Source organism: Myotis yumanensis, unplaced genomic scaffold, assembly GCF_028538775.1.
Source record: "Myotis yumanensis isolate MYYU_CA2020_CCGP unplaced genomic scaffold, mMyoYum1.0.hap1 SCAF_4, whole genome shotgun sequence".
In the NCBI taxonomy this organism is placed as follows: Eukaryota; Metazoa; Chordata; class Mammalia; order Chiroptera; family Vespertilionidae; genus Myotis; species Myotis yumanensis.
Window position 1 is genome coordinate 101,354,687 of NW_027223755.1, and position 21,534 is coordinate 101,376,220.

Consider the following 21,534-nt stretch of genomic DNA (forward strand, 5'->3'; position numbering starts at 1 on the left):
TCCAGACATTCTCACCCTCAGTGGATGCAAAGACAAGCTCAAGGTAGATGGCAGCTCTTGCCACCGTACCAAACCACACCCAACATTTGGGAACATTGGGCACATTAACCTACATTAACAACCCCTACTGTGCATTAAGAGTAGGTACTCTGGCCCTCGCCGGTGTCATTCAGTGGTTAGAGTGTTGGCTGGTGCACCGAAAGGTCTTGGGTTTGATTCCTGGTCAAGGGAGCACATGCCTGGGTTGCAGGTTTGATACCAGGCCCCCAGTCCCAGCGCATTCGGGAGGCAACCAATTGATGTGTCTCTCTCTCCCTTCCACTCTCTAAAAATCAATGAAAAAAATATCCTCAGGTGAGGATTAACAACAAAACGTAGGTTCTCAGGCCATTTTCATTTTTTACATGAAGAAACTGAGGCTTCAGTGACTTGCCTACTCTCTGTTAATAGAGTTACTAGATCACAGGGCTCAAAACTTGCCCTGATCAACCATGACACCCTGACCTCAGCCACTGTACTCAACTGCCTGCCAAAGAAACCTTTTTAAAAAATATATATCTTTATTGATTTCAGAGAGGAAGGGAGAGGGACAGAGAGATAGAAACATCAATGATGAGACAGAATCATTGATCGGCTGCCTCCTGCACACCCCCTACTAGGGATCTAGGCCGCAACCCCTGGCATGGGCCCTTGGCCGGAATCGAACCTGGGACCCTTCAGTTCGCAGGCTGATGCTCTATCTACTGAGCCAAACCAGCTAGGGCCCAACAAACCTTATTTTATATTTATTTTAGTCCTCCACTAATGTTAACCATTAGAGAATGTTAACCATTTTATAATTTACCTTAATTCTCATCACAACCTTATGAGATGCTCAATATTCATTACCATCTTGCATGTGAAGAAATCTACCGGAGTGTACACTAAATGTGAGTGTAAATATATACATAGCTATGGAATATATATATATATATACATGTATATATATATATATATTCTCATAAGCACTTTTTCACAGAAAGTTACTAAGGGATGTGCTCCACTAAACCAAGAAAAAAGGCATGAGATGCATGAAGTAGGAAGAAAGAGAACACGCAGGGAGGGGATGAAGAGGAGTCCCGGGATTCGTCCATTCCACAAATATGTAGTGAGTGTTCCCACCACACCAAGCACAGTGTCAGTTCATTGCTGAGACAACAAAAATCTCTGCCTTGTGGAGCTCTGATACCACTGGCTTGTGGTTGGGGCTGGGGGTGGAGACAGCAAGCATAATAAACACGTTCTATGTGGCGTTAGAAGATAATAAATGCTGTGAAAGAGAGAGAAAATTAGTATGGAGGACTCAGGAGTGCTCAGAGAGAAGGTGCAATTTTATCTTATTTTTTGTTTTTGATAAGGTGCAATTTTGAATGAATAATGAGAAATCCCACTATAAGAATGGGGAACACACAGACTCAACAGCTCCAGAAAAAATACTGAAAATGATAGGTTCTTTAGTGGGATTCACCACATAAAAAACTGAATTAAGAAGCTGGCAGAGCCCTAACTGGTTTGGCTCAGCAGATAGAGCGTTGGCCTGGGGACTGAGGGGTCCCAGGTTCGATTCTGGTCAAGGGCATGTACCTTGGTTGCGGGCTCATCCCCAGTAGAGGGCATGCAAGAGGCAGCTGATTGATGTTTCTCTCTCATCGATGTTTCTAACTCTCTATCCCTCTCCCCTCCTCTCTGTAAAAAAAAAAAAAAAAAAAAAAAAAAAAAAATCAATAAAATATATTTTAAAAAAATTAAAAAGCTGGCAGAGAGGAGGAAAACTCCAGGAAAAAAAAAAAAAACCAGCCATACCAGAAAAGAAGGGCAAACAGTTTTCTAGGCATCTCACTCATCTCAGCTGTGGGTGATATTTACAGTCATAATACAGATGTACTGATTCAACTGGTAATTAGCATACTCCACCTTGGTAGGACCCAGAGATGGAGAAGGTATGAGGGAGCTGACTCCTCGCCCCTTTTAACAGAAAGGCAGTAGATAATGAAGACCAAGTACAGAGAGAGTGTTTGGAAAGACGGACATAAATCACAGGAAGAACACCGCAACCAGGAGTAAGTGGAAGATGCGCAGGGAGACATGAGGCAGGGGCTACTGTTTCTCTTTACAAGCCGTTTTAGAATTCTTTGGCCTCTTCAACACTGATGCAAATAAAAAGTAATGAAATGGGTATATCTTCTTTGTGGAAATTCTAAGACACTCTCCCGTGGGAATGTAAAGCTGTGCAAGGATCTTTGTGACAGTGTGGCTTTAATGTGACACACACACACACACACACACACACACACGATAAATAAATAAATAAATAAAAAGAACCAAAATATTTGTCAACAAGAGAATGGTAAATTATTGCTGGAGAATTCGATGCAGCTACTGAAAAGAACAAGGCGAAGCTCTGCAGAGGAGAGTGAAGGCAAAGCAGCACATTGCAGACTATGAACCAGGGTCTTTAACTTTTTTAAAAACATAGAGCCTCTTACACCAAAACATGGCCATGTAGTTCTTGAGTAACTCAGAGAACAGGGAGGAAGAACAGGTTGAGCCCTAGAGCCCAGTGGAGCAGCAGGTGGAGCCACCATATTGCAGCCAGCCTCAGGGAAGGGGTGAGGAGAGAGGGGTGGTGGTGGCCCTGAGGAAGGCAGCTGAGCAGGCAGCAGCAGAAGGGCAGGGAGTGGCAGCTGAGAGAGGATGGTAGGACAGTTCTCAGCTCTTTCGGGGCCTCAATGGCAGCCAGTGTGTAAAGCCCAGGCCAGGCCAGGCTGCTCCTCACTCCTGGCGAGAGGCAGGGTACCCCCTCCATGTGTTAGCTCTGGCTGCCCCTCCCAGGACAGTGAGCTTGAGGGGAGGTGCACTCACCTGTGCCAGCAGCGTTCACTGGCATCCTGGCTGGAGGAATGAGGACAGCTCCCAGCTTTTCTGTCCCTTCTGTGCCTAGATCCTGTTCCTGGCAGAAGGGTGACCTTGGGCCAAGAGTGCAGTGGCTTGGCCTGACATTGTGAGGTCAAGTTCCACCAAGGAAGGGGCAGGAGGATGACCATACCCACCCTGGGAGGTGGCTGAAAGGCTGCCTTATGTACATGGACATTTGTGTGAAGTACTGACTGCAAACCAGGCTGTGTGCTTGCACCTGGCCTGAGCTAGTTCAGGTATTTCTCACTCGGCACAAGGGAGGACATGGGGTTCCGTGGAATGGAACTTGCCTAACTTCACACAGCTAGTGCGATAGTTATCTAGCACTGTGTAACCTTTCCCTAAAACTTAAAGGCATAAAACAACAAACATTTATTATTTCACTAGAGGCCCGGCGCACAGATTTGTGTACTGGTGGGGTCCCTCTGCCTGGCCTACGCCCTCTCGCAATCTAGGACCCCTTGGGGGATGTCGGAGAGCCGGTTTCGGCCCGATACTGACAGGAGGGAGCCTGATCCTGTGCGTTGAGCGTCAGTGTGCGTCATAGTGACCGGTTGACTGGTCATTTGGTTACTTAGGCTTTTATATATAGAGTTTCTGAGGGGTAGGAATCCGGAGCAGCTGGGGTTGGGGTAAGCAGGAATGAAATTGTGCATAGCAGGATATGTTTATTAAGTTAGGGAATATCCATCTTAGGGACCACTGGACACCTTGTTAACATATTGAAACAGATTCATGTGTCCCCAACAGGGAAGGCCTCTACTTCATGTTCAACTAAAAAAATGGTGAATGGCAGAGCTCTATCAAGAATGCAATGTCAGTTTATAAAACAAACCCAGACACAAACATGGAAAACAGTGCAGGACCACATTGGGAGGAACAGCACCAAGCTGTTAACGGAAGGGAAGTTCCAAGGCAGGCAGAGGGGTAAGGGTTGAGGTACTAGTGGGGTTAGGGGTACAATTGATGTCTACAGAGAGGCAGTGGGATGAGGAGGGAAACAGGGAGGTCTGCAGGGGTGATAAGAGCTGGGGGGGGGCACTGTGGGGCAGGAAGATGAGCAGAGGCAGAGCCCAGCAGGTTGGGGCTAAGCCTGGCCTACAGGTGCCACGAGGGGCATTGGGCTACTCTGCCTTGCTGGCTCCTGGCTTCCGGTCCACCCGCCCTTTTGCTGGTTCAGAGGACTACTTCGCCCCTACAGCTTTGCCATGGCGCAGGCCGCCCTTTGGGATTCCTGATTGGCTCTACAGAGGCCCACTCCATTTTCACTCTCTAGAACTCACCCCTCATGAAGGAGCCCCTCCTACGGTGAGTTCCGATGCGCTGCACCCCATCTTGGGCCTATGGTCCCTGTAGATACCTGGGAGCATTAAGAAGGTACTCTCAGCCCAGGGTGCAGTGGAGCAGGTTGGACTGGAGTTTGGTGGAGAAAGGGCACCAGCAATTAGACCTGGTGAGTCAGACTGGACTTGGGTTCAGCAACCTTGAGTTCTGCCTAAGAAAGAATTCAGAGCCAAGATGAAAACCGTAAGATAAAGTTTATTTAGAAAGTCTCAGAGGTAGAAGTGAGCCATAGAAGAAATGGGTTCAGGAAACCAGTTACAAGGGCAAAAGAAAAAGCCCTTGGAGCTTAGGAGAAAGAGGCAGCCCTAGCCAATTTGGCTCAGTGGCTAGAGCATCAGCCTGTGGACCGAAAGGTCCCAGGTTCGATTCTGACCAAGGGCACATACCTCAGTTGCAGGCTCCTCCCTGGCCCGGGCCCTGGCAGGGGCACATGCAGGAGGCAACCAATTCATGTGTTTCTCTCACATTGATATTTTGCTCTGTCTTTCCCTCTCTCTCCCACTAAAAATCAATGGGAAGATATCCTTGGGTGAGGGAGAAAAAAGAGGCAAGGAAAACACGTCTGGGAGAAAGGGGTGAGGGAAAGTTCTGGCAGCTGCATAGAGAGACTGCACTGGGGCTTCAGTCCTGAGGGCTTGTATATGGAAGTCTCAGGGGAAAATCTCACTAGAATATTCACCTGGTTCTCCTCAGGGAGTGTGTCTCCTCAAGGTCAAGATCTCCGCTAATTGGTCAGCACCAGCCCAGAGGGGCATTAGTCATGGTGGCTGGTTCTGATGTCAGCCATGTCATTGCCCTGCCTGGCCTGGCTGCTTCTTAGGAGCTGAAACCCCACTGAGGCTAGAAGTCATCTACAAGGGTTAATGCTTAAAGCAGTGGTTGTGCAGGGGCTTGTAGTTTTGCCCATTGCTAGGCACCTGGTGCTCTTTGTGGTGGCGACCCTCTGCATGTGGCTTGTCTTCCTACTCCGCCCAGGCCTAACTGCCCACTACAGATTCACTGTGAAAGCCCTGCTGCTCAGGCTCAGCCCCTATTTGGGGGCATGGCCACCGTCAAACTCTCCCGGTGGTTGATACAGTCCAGCCCCCACTCCCAAACTGCCTTCTCGGACCTGGACCACTTAAAACCTTCCTGCATATCGGCGTCCAGCCCCGAGTGCGTCTTCCCCCACAGTGTCCTTGTCATCCTGATGTGAAGCCTGAGGCTTCAGAAGGAGCGGCGCCAGCGCTGAGGCCCATGTGCGGTTGGCGCAGTCCCCCAGTTGGCAGTCGGGAGGCCCTCTTCCCAACGGGGAGTATTCAGATGTGATGGCAGGCCAACCAGAGAAATGGCTGGAACTCTGAGGCGTGCTTCCCACCACTCCAGCTGCTCTGAAGCTGGCAGTGGAGGAACCCATGGAGAACTGACCTTTACATTTTGCTGATAGGAGTTGGGACACCTATTAATAATATATAGAATTAGTCCATTCACTTTGGGAAGTCATATACAAGGACTTTTATATATTGGGACCCACTGTCTGGGAAAAGGATGTACGGATGTTTCCTCTAAAGATTAGCGTAGTTCCCTCTGGCAATGTCTGTTCTAGTTATTGTCTTTCAGTAGCTAATAACTACAATATGAATGTTCTGATAATTTCACCTTCCTTTATGGTAGTGGCCATACTTAGCTGCTGGCTGGTTGGTTTCTCATATGTGGGGTAACTCCTGCCAACAGCACCGGGCCCTGTTCCTTAGGATGACTGCCTGTCTTTATGCCTCAGAAACATTACAGGGTCTGAACCAAGAGACGATCTCAAGCCCGTGGCACTGGACTGCAATGACGCTCTTCACCTGTGGAGCCTGCTGCATACACCGCTTTGACCGTTTTTGTTCCGCTGCTAATGGCAGGCTCCCTTAATGCAGAAGTGCCCGGCTGGCTTGTAGCTCGGTAAGAGCCCTGAATGCCACCTCCAGGGCTATACCTGGGATAAAGCAAGAGCTGAGCCAGGTCAGGGAGGCAGTTCTAGAGAATCGGGCAGCGACAGATTACTTGCTGTTGCAGCATAACCATGGTTGTGAGGAATTTAAAGGAATGTGCTGTTTTAATCTTTCTGACAATTCTCAGTTGATAAAACATATACTCAAGATCCTGCATGTGGTGTGTTCCATCCCTGGTAACTGCTTTCAAGGCAGAAGCAGATACAGTCCAGCAGGATGAGACTTTTCATCTAAAACTAATCTCATAGATATGAGATGATAGAAATAGCAGTGGGGAAATGGTAGGGGCAAGAACAGAATATTGGGACTAGCTATGGTTATGGGAAATATTAATCATGCTCTGTTAACCATGATTGCCTTGTGTTGGTTAAAGAAAGGACATTCTGACCTGGCTGGGAGTTGTATGCCCCTGGGACCTGGGAGTCAACCTTGGAACCACTCTCATTTGGGAACTGCCTATTAGCATGGAAAGATTAACAGCCTGTTGCCCAAACAGTGGAGTCCCACCCCAGCCTCCTACTTCCTCATGCCTGTAGTCCCTGCTTCCCCATGTAATCCTTGTCCAATCTGTACAAGCAGCTGGCTTATGGGAGGCTGCAGAGCAGATTTTTATGGATGGACTGCTGCTCTCCCATACTGCCAGCAGTATTGGAATAAACACTCATATATGATTAAAAAAAAAAAAGATGTGGTGGCAGCCTGGGCCAAACCAGTCCCTGGGCCAGGCTCTGACCAACACTGGGCCCTCGAGCCTTCCCATTCACACACATTAAACAGGCCAGGGAGATCCTGAGAGTACAACAGGTCCCTCCCCAGGGATCCTACCTCAACCTCCGCATCTCAGTGAGTCACCCCCACTCCAGTGAGTCAGGCACACACCTAGCATCACCTCCCCTGCCTCCCACTCCACACCCAGAGTAGGGCAAGCCTGGCTCATTTCACTGCCACCTGGGCAAGCCTGCCTCATCTCATCCCACTGCCACCGGCCCCTCAGGCTCTCCTTACCACCCCCAGCACCAACCCCCCCAGCAACTCAAAGGCAAACTTAAATGGCAGCCTCAGACTTAGAAACAAAGTGGACAGGCAGATGCCAGGGCTGGGGGAGGGGGAATTTGGGTTAGTGTTTAATGGGTGCAATTTCCGTTTGGGGTGATGAAAATGTTCTGGAGATGGTGGTGATGATTGCACAACGTGAATGTATTTAATGCCAACAACCTGTACACGTAAAATGGTAAAAAATGCCCTAGCTGGTTTGTCTCAGTGGATAGAGCGTTGGCCTGTGGACTGAAGGGTCCCGGGTGCGATTCCAGTCAAGGGCACATATCTCGGTTGCAGGCTCAGTCCCCAGTAGGGGGCATGCAGAAGGCAGCCGATCAATGATTCTCTCTCATCATTGATGTTTCTCTCTCTCTCCCCCCCTTCCTCTCTGAAATCAATAAAAATATATATATTTTTAAAAATGATAAAAAATGGTGATTGTTACATGTATTTTACCACAATTAAAAAAAAAAAAAGATACTCCAGCCACTGCCTCTACACTTCAAATAACATCAGAACTCTCCCTGCAGCTGCAGGGCCCAGCCCCAGCCCCAGTGGCCATTAGTCTGTTCCTCCAACACACTAAGCCTGTGCGTTGTGGGGCAGCTCCCTTTGCCCGAGTGCCCTTTCTTCCCAGCCGTGCTGGCTCCTGTCATCTCTGGTGTCACCTGGCTGGCCACCATCTCAACCAGTCCCTCCTCGGTTCTCCACCCAGAGAGCGGACAGGTGTAAGGCAGGCTCCCACAGTTGGCTAGGCCAGGCCAAGTGCTGGCCCGATGCTCACCAGCTCTGGGACTCAGTGCCCCAGATGACAAACAGGACAGCCCTTTGGATTTTTGGTGGGCGAACGGAGCAAGTGAATACCCATAATCACGAATGAGGCCCAGTACCAGGCAAGTGCCGACAACCGCTGCTCAGCTGCTAACCTATCAGTCGAGCTCATCCGCCCTCTCCCAAGGACCTCTGCCAGGGAGAGGAGACTCGGAAGGTGGGTCCAGTTGGACCCTGTGTCCTGCAGGGCACAGGACTGGTCACCACAAAGTGCCCACCAACAGCAGACAGCGTTACCTACAGCTGTGCAAACACCAGAGTCCAGGATGGCTCCTGGAGCCCTCTTGGGAGTTGGGTTGTTCAGAAAAGATTCCAAAAGATTCAGAGCCTGGATGATCTTGGGGGCTCATGAAGGTGGGACAAGGGCTGGTCCAGTCAGGCAGGCCAGGGAGCAGTGGCCACGTCAGCTCAGGGGTCCTCCAACCACTGCCTCCTGAAATCAGAGCTGGGCAACCTGGGGTCGGGAGGCCAGTGTGGATCCCTCTGAAGGGCAGAGAGGAGTGCTGGGCGATGTGCAGAGCGAGACCACAGGACACCCACACACCTACCTCCCAAACCTCTGCAGTGCCCCCTTGAGAGCACAAATTAAGACATTCCTTGCCCATATTCTTAATGTCTCTAAGACCAATGCTCTCCTGTTTAAAATTCCAAGATGAACCCTTTCCCTCAGCCCCACAACAGGCAAACTTCTGAGGTTGTCCCCATTCACTGTCTCCCGCCCCCCCCCCCCCCCCCCACTTCCTGCCAGTTTTTAGCTTTTCAACCTATAGCCCCTGGCTTCCCCCTCCCGCCCTCCATTCATTTCCAAATGACACCCCTGCCAGCAAGTCTGCAGGCCTCACACACACCCTTCTAACAGACCCCGTGACGCCTCCTTGCAAGGCTGGGCTGAGCTGGAGTCTACCCACTCCCAATCCTAAGCCACAACCCCAACCCCCAGCCCCAAGAGGGCCACCAGGGTGACAGTGGAAACAGCAAGAAGCCTGCTTTGAAGCAAAACTCAGAGACCAGGCAAGTCCCTTTGGGGAAGATGGTTTATCCAAGCCAGTCGCCTCCAGGGCTAAGGTCATTCACCTGGGGCAGGGTTCCCATTCACTCCTCGGAGACCAGCTCCTCAGCAGCCCAGTATTGTCAGTGTCCGGGTAAGGCTGGGTGTCCTTTCCAGCTGTGGTCCCAGGTCACTGCCCGGCCTCCTCCGCCTGCCACACCAACTCTCCTGAGATGTAGGTGGCCTGAACGTGGAGGGAGTCGTCGAGCATCACGAAGTCTGGGTCAAAGGTGGACTGTGAGCAGGAGGCAGGGGTGGGGCTGCCCCTCCTACCCCAGCCCAAGGCAGGTGGGAAAGCCAAAGCCTGGGACACAACTTGTGCAGGAGAGGATGCCCTGACCCAGCACAGACTGACTGAGGCCCTGGAACCGAGACTCTGGCAGTGGGAGGAAGGAATAAGGGTCCAGGAGCCCCCTGCCCAACCTAGTCTCAGATGTCAGAAGCCTGGCCTGCTGGGGGAGTGGGGCCAGACCAAGGCTGGTTGCTGGGTGAGGCTGCCTGGATGTTGGGGAGATTCCAAGCTTCTGTCCACCCTGTCCCTGACCCAGGCCTCCCAAGAACTCCTGAATCTTCAGGCTGCCCAGGCCACCCGACCTTGGACCCTGACCTGCATCAGCTCCAAAGTCCAGGGTTCCCTTGAGCTTCTCCAGTCCCAGTAGCTGGGCGGGGTGCAGTGACGCAGCCTCCAGGGCCGACTCCACACTGCAGCCTGCTCAGGAGACACAGCTGGGTGACTATCCTCACCCGCCCCCACAGCCCTGGAGCTCCAAGTCCTAGGGATGGGGGGAGGGGGGGAGGACATATCCCAGGACTCTGCAGCAGGTCGACAAGACCCCCCTAGTCTCATCCCTCGCAGCCACTCACCCATCCCAACCCTGTGGGGACCCTCCTTCTAGGTCCCAGGGGGAGCACCCCCACAAGAAAGCAGTACCCTGGGCATCCATGAGGCCACCTAGGGCTTGGTGCTCTGCCCCTACCAAGAAGTCAAATAACCAAACCCAATTTCCTCCGCTTCCTGCATCACTCCCAGGCCAGGCCACAGCTGTCTCCTGCCTCCCAGCCTGTCTCCTTGCTGCTCTAAACAGCATCTTGGATCCTGGTGACCCTCAGCTCCCAGATGACACCCTACCCGGGTGCTGCGAAGAGCCCCATGGGGCCTGGCCAACCACAACCTCTGCCAAATAACCCCGACCCACCTCCCCTAGAACATACAGCCTGGCCCCGGAGCCTGGATTGCTGCCCTGGCCCCCTCCACCTCATCACAGCTCTGTACCTGCTAAGTCCTGTGATCCCATAGGCACCGAACCAATGCCCTGCTCTCATGTGGGGCAAAGTCTTGGTGCCCTGGCTTGGGTGCCTGTCACCCTGGGTTCCAGCTCTTTGCTTGCTTGTCCTCCTCCCCCCCTCCCTATGGGTGGGACCTTACCAACTTACTAATGCCCAACCCTGAGGAACCCACTAGACATGACAAACAAGGGATGTCCAGCTTCTCTCAGATGCAACCTCCACCCCCAACATGCACGCACACACACACCAGCCTCGCTGACCTGTGGCCTGCAGGAAATGCCGAATGCAGACGTCCATCGGAGCTATGCTGCCACTCAGTGTCTTGGTGCCTTGAGAGCAGAGAGGGCAGGCTCTGGGGGGTGGAGGGCAGGGGCCACCAGGCACACTGGATGGGGTGTGGGTTGGCTGGGGACACCTAGGTTCTTGCATCCCACCAGAGGGGCTGAGGGGCTCTTCTAATGTGGGCAGCCAGTGGGGACAATGGTCACTCACCTGCCACATAGGCCGTCAGCCCATCCACTTCCACCTCCTGCTGCCCTAGTGTGTGTCGGCCATTGCCCAAGCCCAGGGCAGGGACAGCGTCGGTGACTAACACCAGCCCTGGGGATGAAGAGGCCTTAAGACCTGCCCACATGGTCCTCCTACCTGCCCCCAGCCTGCCCAGTCGCTCACCCTGGGGATGGGCCCGGTGGGCGATGCGCAGGGCTGCGGGGTTGGTGTGTATGCCATCGGAGATCATTCCATAGAAGATGTGGCGGCCGGGGGGCAGCCGGTCACTCGTCAGGAGCCCCACGATGCCAGGGTCCCGGTGGTGGAACTGGGCAGGGCCGGGATGGAAAAGCTGAGCGACAGCAGGAGCCCCCAGCCCACCCACCGGGAGCTGGGGCAGCACTCACAGGCAGCATGGCGTTGAAGAGGTGGGTGATGAAGGTAGCCCCGCTCTGCACGGCTTCCTCTGCAACCTGCAGGTCAGCCACGGAGTGCCCTGCACAGGCACCTGCACTCAGGTTCTGCCACCAGCCCAGGAGCCCCAGGCTGCCTTCCCCCTCGGGTGGGGACAGACCCCCTCACCTAGGGACACACAGATGCCCCGAGCCGTCAGTGCCTGGATCACCTCATGGCTACGGCCCAACTCAGGCGCCAGCGTCACAATGCGAACGTTGTCCAGGGACCCGTAGGTGGCCAGAACATCGTGGAAGGCATTGGCCTCAAAAGAGCGCAGGTAGGCCTCGGGGTGTGCACCCCGCTTCTCCCGGCTGATAAACGGGCCCTCCAGGTGCACACCTGGTAGGAGGGAGTGGATGGCTCCAGCAGGCCTCTCACCCTGCAGCCCCTGCCCCTCTCACCTGCCCACCCTCCCACCCCATTTGGGCATCTGGAAGAGTAGGGGCTGCCAACAGGTCCCATAGGAACCTCCCAGGGTGGGGGCGAGGAGAGGGGTCAGCCACTCACCGAGGACCCCTGCCCCATGGGGACCACCACTCTTCACAGGGATCTGAGGAAGGACCTGGGGGGAACCAGCTGTTAAAGCCCTGCCCCCAATGGCCCAGCACCAACGTTAAAGCCCAGCCAAGGTCACAGTTCGGAGCCTAGTCTAGTGCTCACTGGCCTTCCATCAGGTATTAGAAGATGGTCAAAGGCCCCCAACCATGGTCAGGGAAAGCATGGCGCTCAGAACCAGCAGGGCAGTCAGCAGCACCAAGAATGACAAGCCTGGGAAGTAAGACTGGCCTGCCTATGAGGACCAGGAGGCGAGGAGACCCCCAGGCAAGGGTCAGGTGCATGCTCCTCAAGATGGTCCAAGTCCAGGCAGCATGCCCCAAGGGTTTGGACCCAGACAGGGTGATGGGCCTGGCCTCCCTGAAGGCCAGAGGCAGAAGGAGTATGTGCAATCCAGGCAGAGCAAGGGGCAAAAGCAGGGTTTCAGGCACTGACAGGACGGCCATACTATGCCTAGAGCTGGACAAAGTCGTGAGGGTCACTTGTGTGTGACAGGTGCTCACACAATGTAGTGATCCTGGAGGTGGGTGGGCAGGCAGGCGTCCCAGCCCACATCTCTCTCCTTCAAGGTGGGGAAGGAGCCCACAGAATACTGTCAAGTCCCTGGGTGAGCCTGGGACAGAGTACAGAGGTATTTAAGAGCCTTAAACCTGGTGTGACAGAGAGGACAGGAGAAGGGTAGGCTGACCCTGCTTGGAGCCCAACAAGTGGATGCAGGGCAGATGTGGGCAGCCATGCACTGTGGGGGAAGGAAGGAAACAAGGCCCCAAAGCCCCCATGGGCTCAGGCTGGCAACACCTGGTGCCTTGAGAAGTGGGGGGACAAACAGCAGAAGCCTCGTTAAAGAGCAGCTGGAGCCCCGAGTATGCACTGCCAAGAGCCTAGAGAAGTAAACCGCACAAGTGGGTAGAAACAGAAAATGGGGCAATTAAAATAAGATGTACATAATTTTGGAGGGAGGGAGGGAGGGAGAGAGAGAGAGAGAGGGAGGGAGGGAGTATGAGAAAAACATTGATTTGTTGTTCCACTTATTTAGACACTCATTGGTTGATTCTTGTATGTGCCCTGACCAGGGATTGAACCTGCAACCTTGACACATTGGGACAATGCTCTAACCAACTGAGCTACCTGGCCAGAGCCTGAGGTTTATATATATATCCACAGATATTTTTCCATTGATTTTTAGAGAGTGGAAGGGAGGGAGAGAGACAGAGAGAAATATCAATGTGAGAGAGACACATTGATTGGTTGCCTCCCGAATGCACCCCAACCAGGGCCAGGGATCAAGCCTGTAACCAAAGTACATGTGCCTTGCCCAGAATCGAATTTGGGACCCTTTGGTCTGCGGGCCGATGCTTTATCCACTGAACCAAACCGGCTAGGGCTGAAGTATATATTTTATTGATTTCAGAGGAAGGGAAAGGGAGAGATAGAAACATCAATGATGCAAGAAACACATTGATCAGCTGCCTCCTGCATGCCCCACACCAGGGATTGAGCCTGCGACCCAGGCATGTGTCCCCGACCGGAATCAAACCCGGGACCCTTCAGTCCACAGGCTGACGCTCTATCCACTGAGCCAAACCAGCTAGGGCTGAAGTTTATATTTTTAATGCTCCCTGAATGTCACCAGTCAGGATTGTTCCCTCTGAACAGAACAAGACTCTTCTCTGGGGATTTGACCAGCTCAGGAGGAAGGACTCAGGGATCTCAAACTAAGGGTGCTCTCAGGAACACCCCCTGGTGCTCCTGGTGGCTAGCTGAGAACTGCTCTCAACCGGAATAGATGACCAAGGCCTACCAGCTTGAGAAAGCCTCTGAAAGGACACACCTGGTCGGGAGCAAAAACCCAAGGAAAGGAGAACAAGTAAGAGAGGTCTCGTACCCATGAAATAAGAATGGGATGTAAGCCCTGGCTGGTGTGTCTCAGCTTGTTGGAGCATCCTGCAATGCACCAGGTGGTAGCTGGTTCAATTCCCAGTCAGGGCACGTGCCTGGGTTGTGGGCTCAATCCCCAGTAGAGTGTGTGTAAGAGGCAGGCAATCAATGTTATGCTCTCACATTGATGTTTCTCTCTTCTCCCTTCCTCTCTCTAAAAATCAATAAACTGACCTGGCCACTTGGCTCAGTGGATAAAGCATCAGCCTGCGGACTGAAGGGTCCCAGGTTCGATTCCAGCCAAGGGCACATGCCTGGGTTGCGGGCTCGATCCCCAGTAGGGGACGTGCAGGAGGCAGCTGATCAATGATTGTCATCACTGATGTTTCTATCTCTCTCTCCTTCTCCCTTCCTCTCTGAAATCAATAAAGATTTTTTTAAAAGATTTTATATTAAAAAATAAATAAAAATCAATAAACTATTCTTAAAACAAACAATAACAAAAAGAATGGGATATTAGAAAAAAAAGAACATTACGGGGGGAAAGCAAGCACTTGCACATTACAGTGCCAAAAATATATAATAAATGTCACTATATAATGGAACCAGAGCTACCATGCCAGAGGAACTCCCTTGCACATCTTATACCTTACATTTTTGAAATGTTAAAACAGGGCAAAATAAACCATCTGGACTGGGCTTAACACTTGGAGTGGGGGAAACGAGTTAAGTCGGCTCGCGTGAATTGCGCGTACTCCGCGGGAGCCGTCTTAACTCGGTTCATATAGATTTGCGGTGGAGTGTGGGAAACGTGTAAACTCGGGCCGATTGTAACTGCGTATTACCAAATATTTGTTTGTTTGCCGTTCACAAAGATACCTACCTGCGTATGCGAACCGTTTCATACCCATTGGGGTAATAGGTATCATAAAAATCCCTGATTTTGCGCGGGAAACCTAAATAATTGCCCGTGCCATCTTATATTTTGGCGGGAAATTCACCCCCCACCGGAGTGTTAAGTAACATTGTATCCCAAAGAACTGTTTGCAAAGATAACAAGAAAGCAGTTATTATGACTACTGCACTGAAAATTAAAAAGATTGTTTAGAATTAACATCACTATTTCCCTGGCCGGTGTGACACAATGGTTGGAGCGTTGCCCCATACACTAAAAGGTGATAAGTTCGATTCCCGATCAAGGCACATACCCAGGTTGTGGGGTCAATCCCATCAAGAGGCAACCAATGGATGTTTCTCTCTCACATCAATGTCTCTCTCCTCTCTCACTCTCTCTAAAAATAATAACATATTATTTAATACTAGAGGCCCAGTGCACAAAATTCGTGCAGGGGGTGGGGGGGGCTGGGGTCCCTCAGCCTGGCCTGCGCCCTCTTACTTCTGGGAGCCCTTGGGGGATATCTGCAGGCCTAAGCCAGCAGTCAGACATTCTTAGTGCTACCGCAGAGGCAGGAGAGGCTCCCGCCACCTGCTTGCGCTCTCCAGCCATGAGCCTGGCTTCTGGCTGAGAAGCCAGCCGCCCCCCCCCCGCCCCCCCCCCCCCTGCACGAATTTTGTGCACTGGGCCTCTAGTATTAAATAATATGTTATTATTTTTAGAAAGAGTGAGAGAGGAGAGAGACATTGATGTGAGAGAGAAACATCCATTGGTTGCCTCTTGATGGGATTGACCCCACAGAGGGAGCGCACTGACCACCAGGGGGCAGCTCCTGCATTGAGTGTCTACCCCTTGGAGGTCAGTGTGCATCATAACAACCGGTCTTTCCGCCATTCAGTCTATTTGCATATTAGACTTTTATTATATAGGATTATTATTTAATTATAAAAGCATTAACATCAACTGTTATATTATCCACACCAATAAAAATGCCTTCCTTTAATTGATGTAACTGTTCCCCTCCCCCTTCTCATTCATATAAATACCCATTGTTTTTGTCCCCAAATCAGAACATTACTTGGACTGCTGCCTAAATCAGTGCTTCCCAAATAGCTATTCCTTGATCTCAAATAAATCCTTTGCCTCTCACTTTATTTTTAAATTTTTTATTTATTGATTTTTAGAGAGAGGAAGGGAGAAACATTGATTTGCTGCTCCACTTATTTATGCATTCATTGGTTGAGTCTTTTAAAAAATATATATATATTTTTTTATTTCAGATAGGAAGGGAAAGGGAGAGATAGAAACATCAATGATGAGAGAGAATCATTGATTGGCTGCCTCCTACACACCCCTTACTGGGGATTGAGCCTGGACACGTGCCCTGACCAGGGAACAAACCCGCAACCCTTCAGTGCACGGGACAATGCCCAAACATGAGCTACACTGGCCAGGGGCCTTGGTTGATTCTTGTACATGCCCTGAATTGAATCCACCACAACCTTGGTGTATCGGGATGGCGCTCTAACCAACTGAGCTATATTGGCCAGGGCTGCCTCTCACTTTAAAAGGCCTTTTTATTTTTAGATTAACAAAAATATGCACTAAAGCAAAAAAAAAGAAAAATAAGAGAAGAACTGGAAGATAAAAAAAGCTAAGAGAATGTTCAGAAAACAGTCAACGAGGAAGAAAGGAGAGTCGCCATCCAGGAGGCCCAACAGCACAATAACTCCCAGAAGGAAAAGACAAAGAAATGATGGAGAAAAATCATCAAAGAAATAATTCAAGACAAGCAAAAAAAAACAACAACAAACAAACAAACAAAAAAACCCAAAACAGGACTTCCAGACTGATAGGGCCCAACAAAGGCCAGCAAAGTAGAAGAGCTCCCCCCAGTCCCCAAAATGTCACCCTGAGACTTTATTTTTTATTTATTTTTATTTATTTATTTTTTAACATATATTTTTATTGATTTTAGAGAGGAAGGAAAAGGGAGAGAGAGATAGAAACATCAATGATGAGAGAGAATCACTGATCGGCTGCCTCCTGCATGTCCCCTATTGGGGATCCAGCCCGCAACCCAGGCATGTGCCCTTGCCCAGAATCAAACCTGGGACCCTTCAGTCCACAGGCCGATGCTCTATCCACTGAGCCGAAGTGGCTCGGGCGTCACCCTGAGACTTTAGAACCCAGGGACAAAGGGAAGATCCCACAAGTTTCCAGAGGGAAGAAACAGGTCACACAAAAGGATCAGGGTCAGATGGTTTCCAAGTTTTCATTAGCTACTCTGGAAGTTAAATACTTTTAAAATTCTAGAGAAAAATGACTCCTCAATTAGAATTCTAACCTAGCCAAACCATCAGTCCAGAGACAACGTTTTTGGACTATCGAGATCTCAAAACCTTTACATCTTACAACCCCTCTCTCCGCAAGTCACTGGAGGATGTGCTCCACCAAACAAAGGTGCAAACCAGCAGAGAGGAAGACAGGATACAGAAAGATCCAGCAGAAAGAGGCCAGAGGACCCCCTCCAAGCGAGGGTAAGGGGACTCCCAGGACAGCTTGGCCAGGTAAGGCCAGCAGCCAGTGCTGGAAAATTAGGTCCCAAGGCTTCCACAAGACGACGAAACAGACGGAATCCTTGGTCTGTCTAAATATCCCAAAAGAGGAAAGAGACAACTGGCAGAAAGCCTGGAATTAAGTCAGCAGATAAAAAACTACGCAGCCCTGGCCGGTGTGGCTCAGTTGATTGGAGCATCATCACCTACACCAAAAGGTTGCTGGTTTGATCCCCGTCAGGGCACAGGCCTGGGGTTCGGCCGTGCAAGAGGTAGCTGATTGATGCTCCGTTGTCACACTGATGTTTCTCTTTCTCCCTTTCCTTTCCTCTCTCTCTAAAACTCAATTTAAAAAAATATTTTAAAAAAATGTAGCCCTGGCTGATGTTTCTCAGTGGTTAGTGTCAGCCCCGAGCACCCAAGGGTCTCGGGTTGGATTCCCAGTCAAGGGCACATACCTGGATTGCAGGCTCGTTCCCAGCCCTGGTCAGCATGCAGGAGGCACCCAATCGATATGTCTCTCACACTGATGTTTCTCTTTCTCTTTCTCTTTCTCTTTGCCCCGCCTTCCCTTGCTCTCTCCCTTCCACTCTATCTAAAAGCAATGGAAAATCCTCAGGTGAGGATTTTTTTTTTAATGTAAATGAGGTACAAGTCCTCTTTACACAGTCCCAGTGACTAATCTAACAAAAATTGCAAGAAACTATTTGGGGAGGATAAGAAGCGAAAGAGCTAAAAGAGGCCAAAGAGAGTCAATCATCTTTCCTGATGGGAAGCCAATAATACTGCTCTAAACTGAAAAGTCAAGCAGGAGTACCAGCATAGTTTTTAGAGATATAAGGATAAATTCCAAAGGGTCAACTGAGTTAAAAGTGATTGTCCCATTAAAAAAATATATACAAAATTGCCGAAACCGGTTTGGCTCAGTGGATAGAGCGTCGGCTTGCGGACTGAAAGGTCCCAGGTTCGATTCCAGTTAAGGGCATGTACCTGGGTTGCGGGCACATCCCCAGTAGGAGATGTGCAGGAGGCAGCTGATCGATGTTTCTCTCTCATCGATGTTTCTGACTCTCTATCTCTCTCCCTTCCTCTCTGTAAAAAAATCAATAAAATATATTTTTAAAAATAAATAAATAAATAAAATAAATAAATAAAAAATATATACAAAATAAAGAAAGTGACTGTCCCTCAGTGAGAAGTGTGGGGGCAAAGGGCTACTATTTTTCCTAAAAAGCCATGTAAGTTATAACATATAAAAGTTCACTAAAGATGAAAGAAAAGACAATGGATGAGTTTTTCCAGAACAGAGTTTTAAGAGGGAAAGGGAGAGAGCATTAAGTAGAGAGAACAGAATAAAAAACAGTCTAGAGGTGAAGGGAATGAGGCACCTACAAGGGAGGAAAAAGTGGGAGAGGTCAAAGTGTAGAAGATGTGGGGGCCAGAGGCCATGGCCTGGCTGCCCCCTGAGGAGGTACCTGATCTTGCCTCAGAGAAGCAGAGAACAGTGCAAGCCAACCTTCCTCCTGGAAGGACAGAAAAGGGCAAGACTGGAGGACACCCCCAGAAAAAGAGCAGGTGGTCTCAATGGACCAGAACATGATGACAAAACCTGGGTAACTCTGACAAAGAGGCAATCTAGTTCTGCTCAGTATGAATGGGCCATGGAATAAGGCGGGGGTGGATGGGAGTAGGGGTAGGAGAGACAGCCAAATGAGCAGTCCTGTAGTTTCTAAGATGATACCTGTGTTAAAATTTTTATGTTCAAAGCCCTCAACAATTTCCACTATAAATCAGTTTATTCTCTGCTTCCCAAGGTCTTTATCCTATAAGTGTTTAAGGGGGTTGGTGAGTGCTGGGAAGAAAATAAGAGTCCTCTGGCCAGAAGCTCCTTCTCCTAAGGAAAAAGATCTCAGTTTGTATCATGATGGGCCAATGTACTGCACAGGTAGGTGGGGAAGGATGTGAACCAGCTGGTGCAGCAGACATAGAAAGGCAGGGGGCTGGGGGTGAGGGGTGGGGGTGGGCAGGAGCGCAACTGCCTGGAATCGCTGGAATGTGCCTGGGCAGAGCCAATGCTTGGCAGGTAGGGAGAGAATGTTTGGGAAGGTGGTGTTTATCCTGCAGATAAGAACAGAGGAGGAGTGTGAGTACTGTGCTGAGCCCTGTACACGCTTCAGGAGACTAGGATAACAGTTACTAAGCCTCACTGGTGGGGCCTGGGAAGGGGGAAGACAAAGAACAAAGAAGTAGGAGGGAGAGCATGTTCCAGGATTCCAGGTTCTGTAAATTATAGGATGATGACCAGGAGAGAAAGCATGGAATCAGGTGCGAGTCTATGGCAGGAAGATGAGTTTGGTTTTTAACATCTGACTCTGTGATGGGAGAGCTGTGATCAATTTCCAGAATGATGCCCATAGCTGACATTTAGCTAGTGCTTAATATGCACCAAGCACAGTGCTGAGCACCCAACAACTCTAAAAGGTGAATACCACTATTATTCTCACTTTAGGTTTGAGGAAAGCGAGGCTCAGAAGGAATAAGGAGTCTCCCAAGTCTCCCAGCTGACAGATTACAGAAGTCAGGAGCCCACATCCACCTCGCACAGCTCCTGGCTCTGGTGCTATCTTCACACTCCCAGGAGGGAACCCCACAGAGGGCAATGCAATCAGTGATCCTGGAATGGATCCTGTATTGGAAGAAAAAATACTACAAAATTGGAACAAAGATGGTAGTTTAAAAGATAACAATTTCCTAAACTCAGTAACTCTATTATGCCTACACAACAGAATACCCATGCCTTTAAGAAATAGTTAGGAAGAGGCACGACCTATACAACCTACTCTCAAACACCTCAGGAAAAAAAGAACATACACACAGAGAATGAGACCAAATAATTAAATGTGGCAAAGAGTAAAGTGAAGAACCTGCATGAAAAGTAAAATTTCTTAAAGGAAAAAGGACACCTGACACCTGAACAGCAGGACTTGCAGGTCAGAAGTAAAGTGGGAGGGTGTGGGGTGTAGGCCATTGCAGCAGAGAAAGGCTGGAGTACAATGGAGCTTCTCTCTGGAAGGTTACCACACATCGTATACCACAGGCAGGTTAGCCAGGAAAAGGCCTGAGAAGGGGCCAAGGATGTGGCAATGGGAAAGTCCCCATGGCCTTGATCCAGGAGCAGATTCTGGAACCTGGAAGTAGCCAGAGTACAGAGTGGGAAAGGCTTGTGGCAGGTGAAGGTGCTGAGGCAGCAAATGTGGAGGCTTGTGGGGACAGCTGCAGCAGACAGACCGGAAATGACAGCGGGCCCAGGGCAGCAGGCAGAGGGACACCTGAATTTGAGAACGACCAGGGGACAGGACCCGGAAGGACCAGATGGAGGAAGGTCAGCAGGTAAGGTCAGACCCAAGTGCCCAGGGGCATTGTGGGGAGAGGAGATGGTATCTGAAAATTAAGGAGCTGGCTACTTCTCGGGCCCCCTTGGCTTGAGGCCGGCGCCTGACCTCACCTTGTGATAAACCTCTGGTGGCGAGGTGACTAAGGTGGGACAGAAAGAGGTGACTCCGTGCGACAGGATCCTCTGGGCTACCAGCGCTACTCCCGAACCCACATCCTCTGTGGCCTGAGAGAAGTCAACGCCAAATCCACCTGTGGCCACAGAAAAGAGGAGGTCGCAGGTGCTCAGAGCTCCTCCCCTGGGTCTCCACCCCCAGGCCCTGACCCGCACCGTTGATCTGCACGTCAATGAAGCCGGGCGCCAGGATGCAGCCCCCGCAGTCCCGCTGCTGGTCGGCTACGAGCCGCTCCTCAAAGAAGAGCTTCTCTGGGTCCAGAATGCGGCCGTCGCGCACCCACAGATCCTCCCTGCGGACAGAGAGGGGTGGGGCTCGTGTCGCCGACCCAGCACCCTGCACCCAACCCGCGTCCACCATGGCCAGGCCAGCGCCCGCCGGCTCCACTCCCGCAGCGCCAGGCGCCGCACCCGCCGGCCCCACGCCCCACCTGAGCAGCCTTCGGCCCCGCAGGATGCGGCAGTTGGTGAACCGGAACACCGGGGCCCGCGAAGCGCCCTTTCCGTCGCGCATCTTGAGCCGAACGAGCCGAGCTCAGCTGGGGTCGCCGGGGCGTGGCGGGGCCCCACCCACATGACCCTCAGCTGACTACAGCGCACGCCACGTGACCAGCGTGCCCACGTGACCGCGCACCCTACGGCGCTCTGACGCCGCG

The 21,534-nt window shown here is 51.0% G+C and overlaps 1 protein-coding gene across 2 annotated transcripts; it reads right to left on the minus strand.

Annotated features, from left to right (window-relative positions):
* Positions 1-9,160: 9,160 nt before the first annotated feature.
* Positions 9,161-21,449, minus strand: AMDHD2 (amidohydrolase domain containing 2). Of its 2 annotated transcripts, XM_070413210.1 has the most exons (11): positions 21,310-21,449; positions 21,035-21,171; positions 20,816-20,955; positions 11,932-11,986; positions 11,551-11,763; positions 11,376-11,464; positions 11,152-11,296; positions 10,972-11,079; positions 10,740-10,808; positions 9,800-9,901; positions 9,161-9,411 (listed from the first exon to the last, which is right to left on the minus strand). In XM_070413210.1, the coding sequence occupies exons 1-11, from the start codon at positions 21,390-21,392 to the stop codon at positions 9,323-9,325; spliced, it is 1,230 nt and encodes a 409-aa protein (XP_070269311.1). In that variant the 5' UTR covers positions 21,393-21,449; the 3' UTR covers positions 9,161-9,322. The 2 variants fall into 2 exon arrangements, 1 of the variants encoding a protein (XP_070269311.1); XR_011471280.1 differs by lacking the exon at positions 9,161-9,411 and having other exon boundaries at positions 9,816-9,901; positions 10,740-10,831.
* Positions 21,450-21,534: the final 85 nt, after the last annotated feature.

Bases quoted from the DNA above. Each gene is read 5' to 3' on its own strand.
- AMDHD2 (XM_070413210.1), bottom strand. From the start codon at position 21,392: ATGCGCGACGGAAAGGGCGCTTCGCGGGCCCCGGTGTTCCGGTTCACC. The intron at 11,297-11,375 runs GTGAGTGCTGCC...GGCCCTGCCCAG, and splicing joins TCTTCAACGCCATGCTGCCT to TTCCACCACCGGGACCCTGG. The intron at 9,902-10,739 runs GTCAGCGAGGCT...TCTCCTGAGCAG, and splicing joins GCATTTCCTGCAGGCCACAG to GCTGCAGTGTGGAGTCGGCC.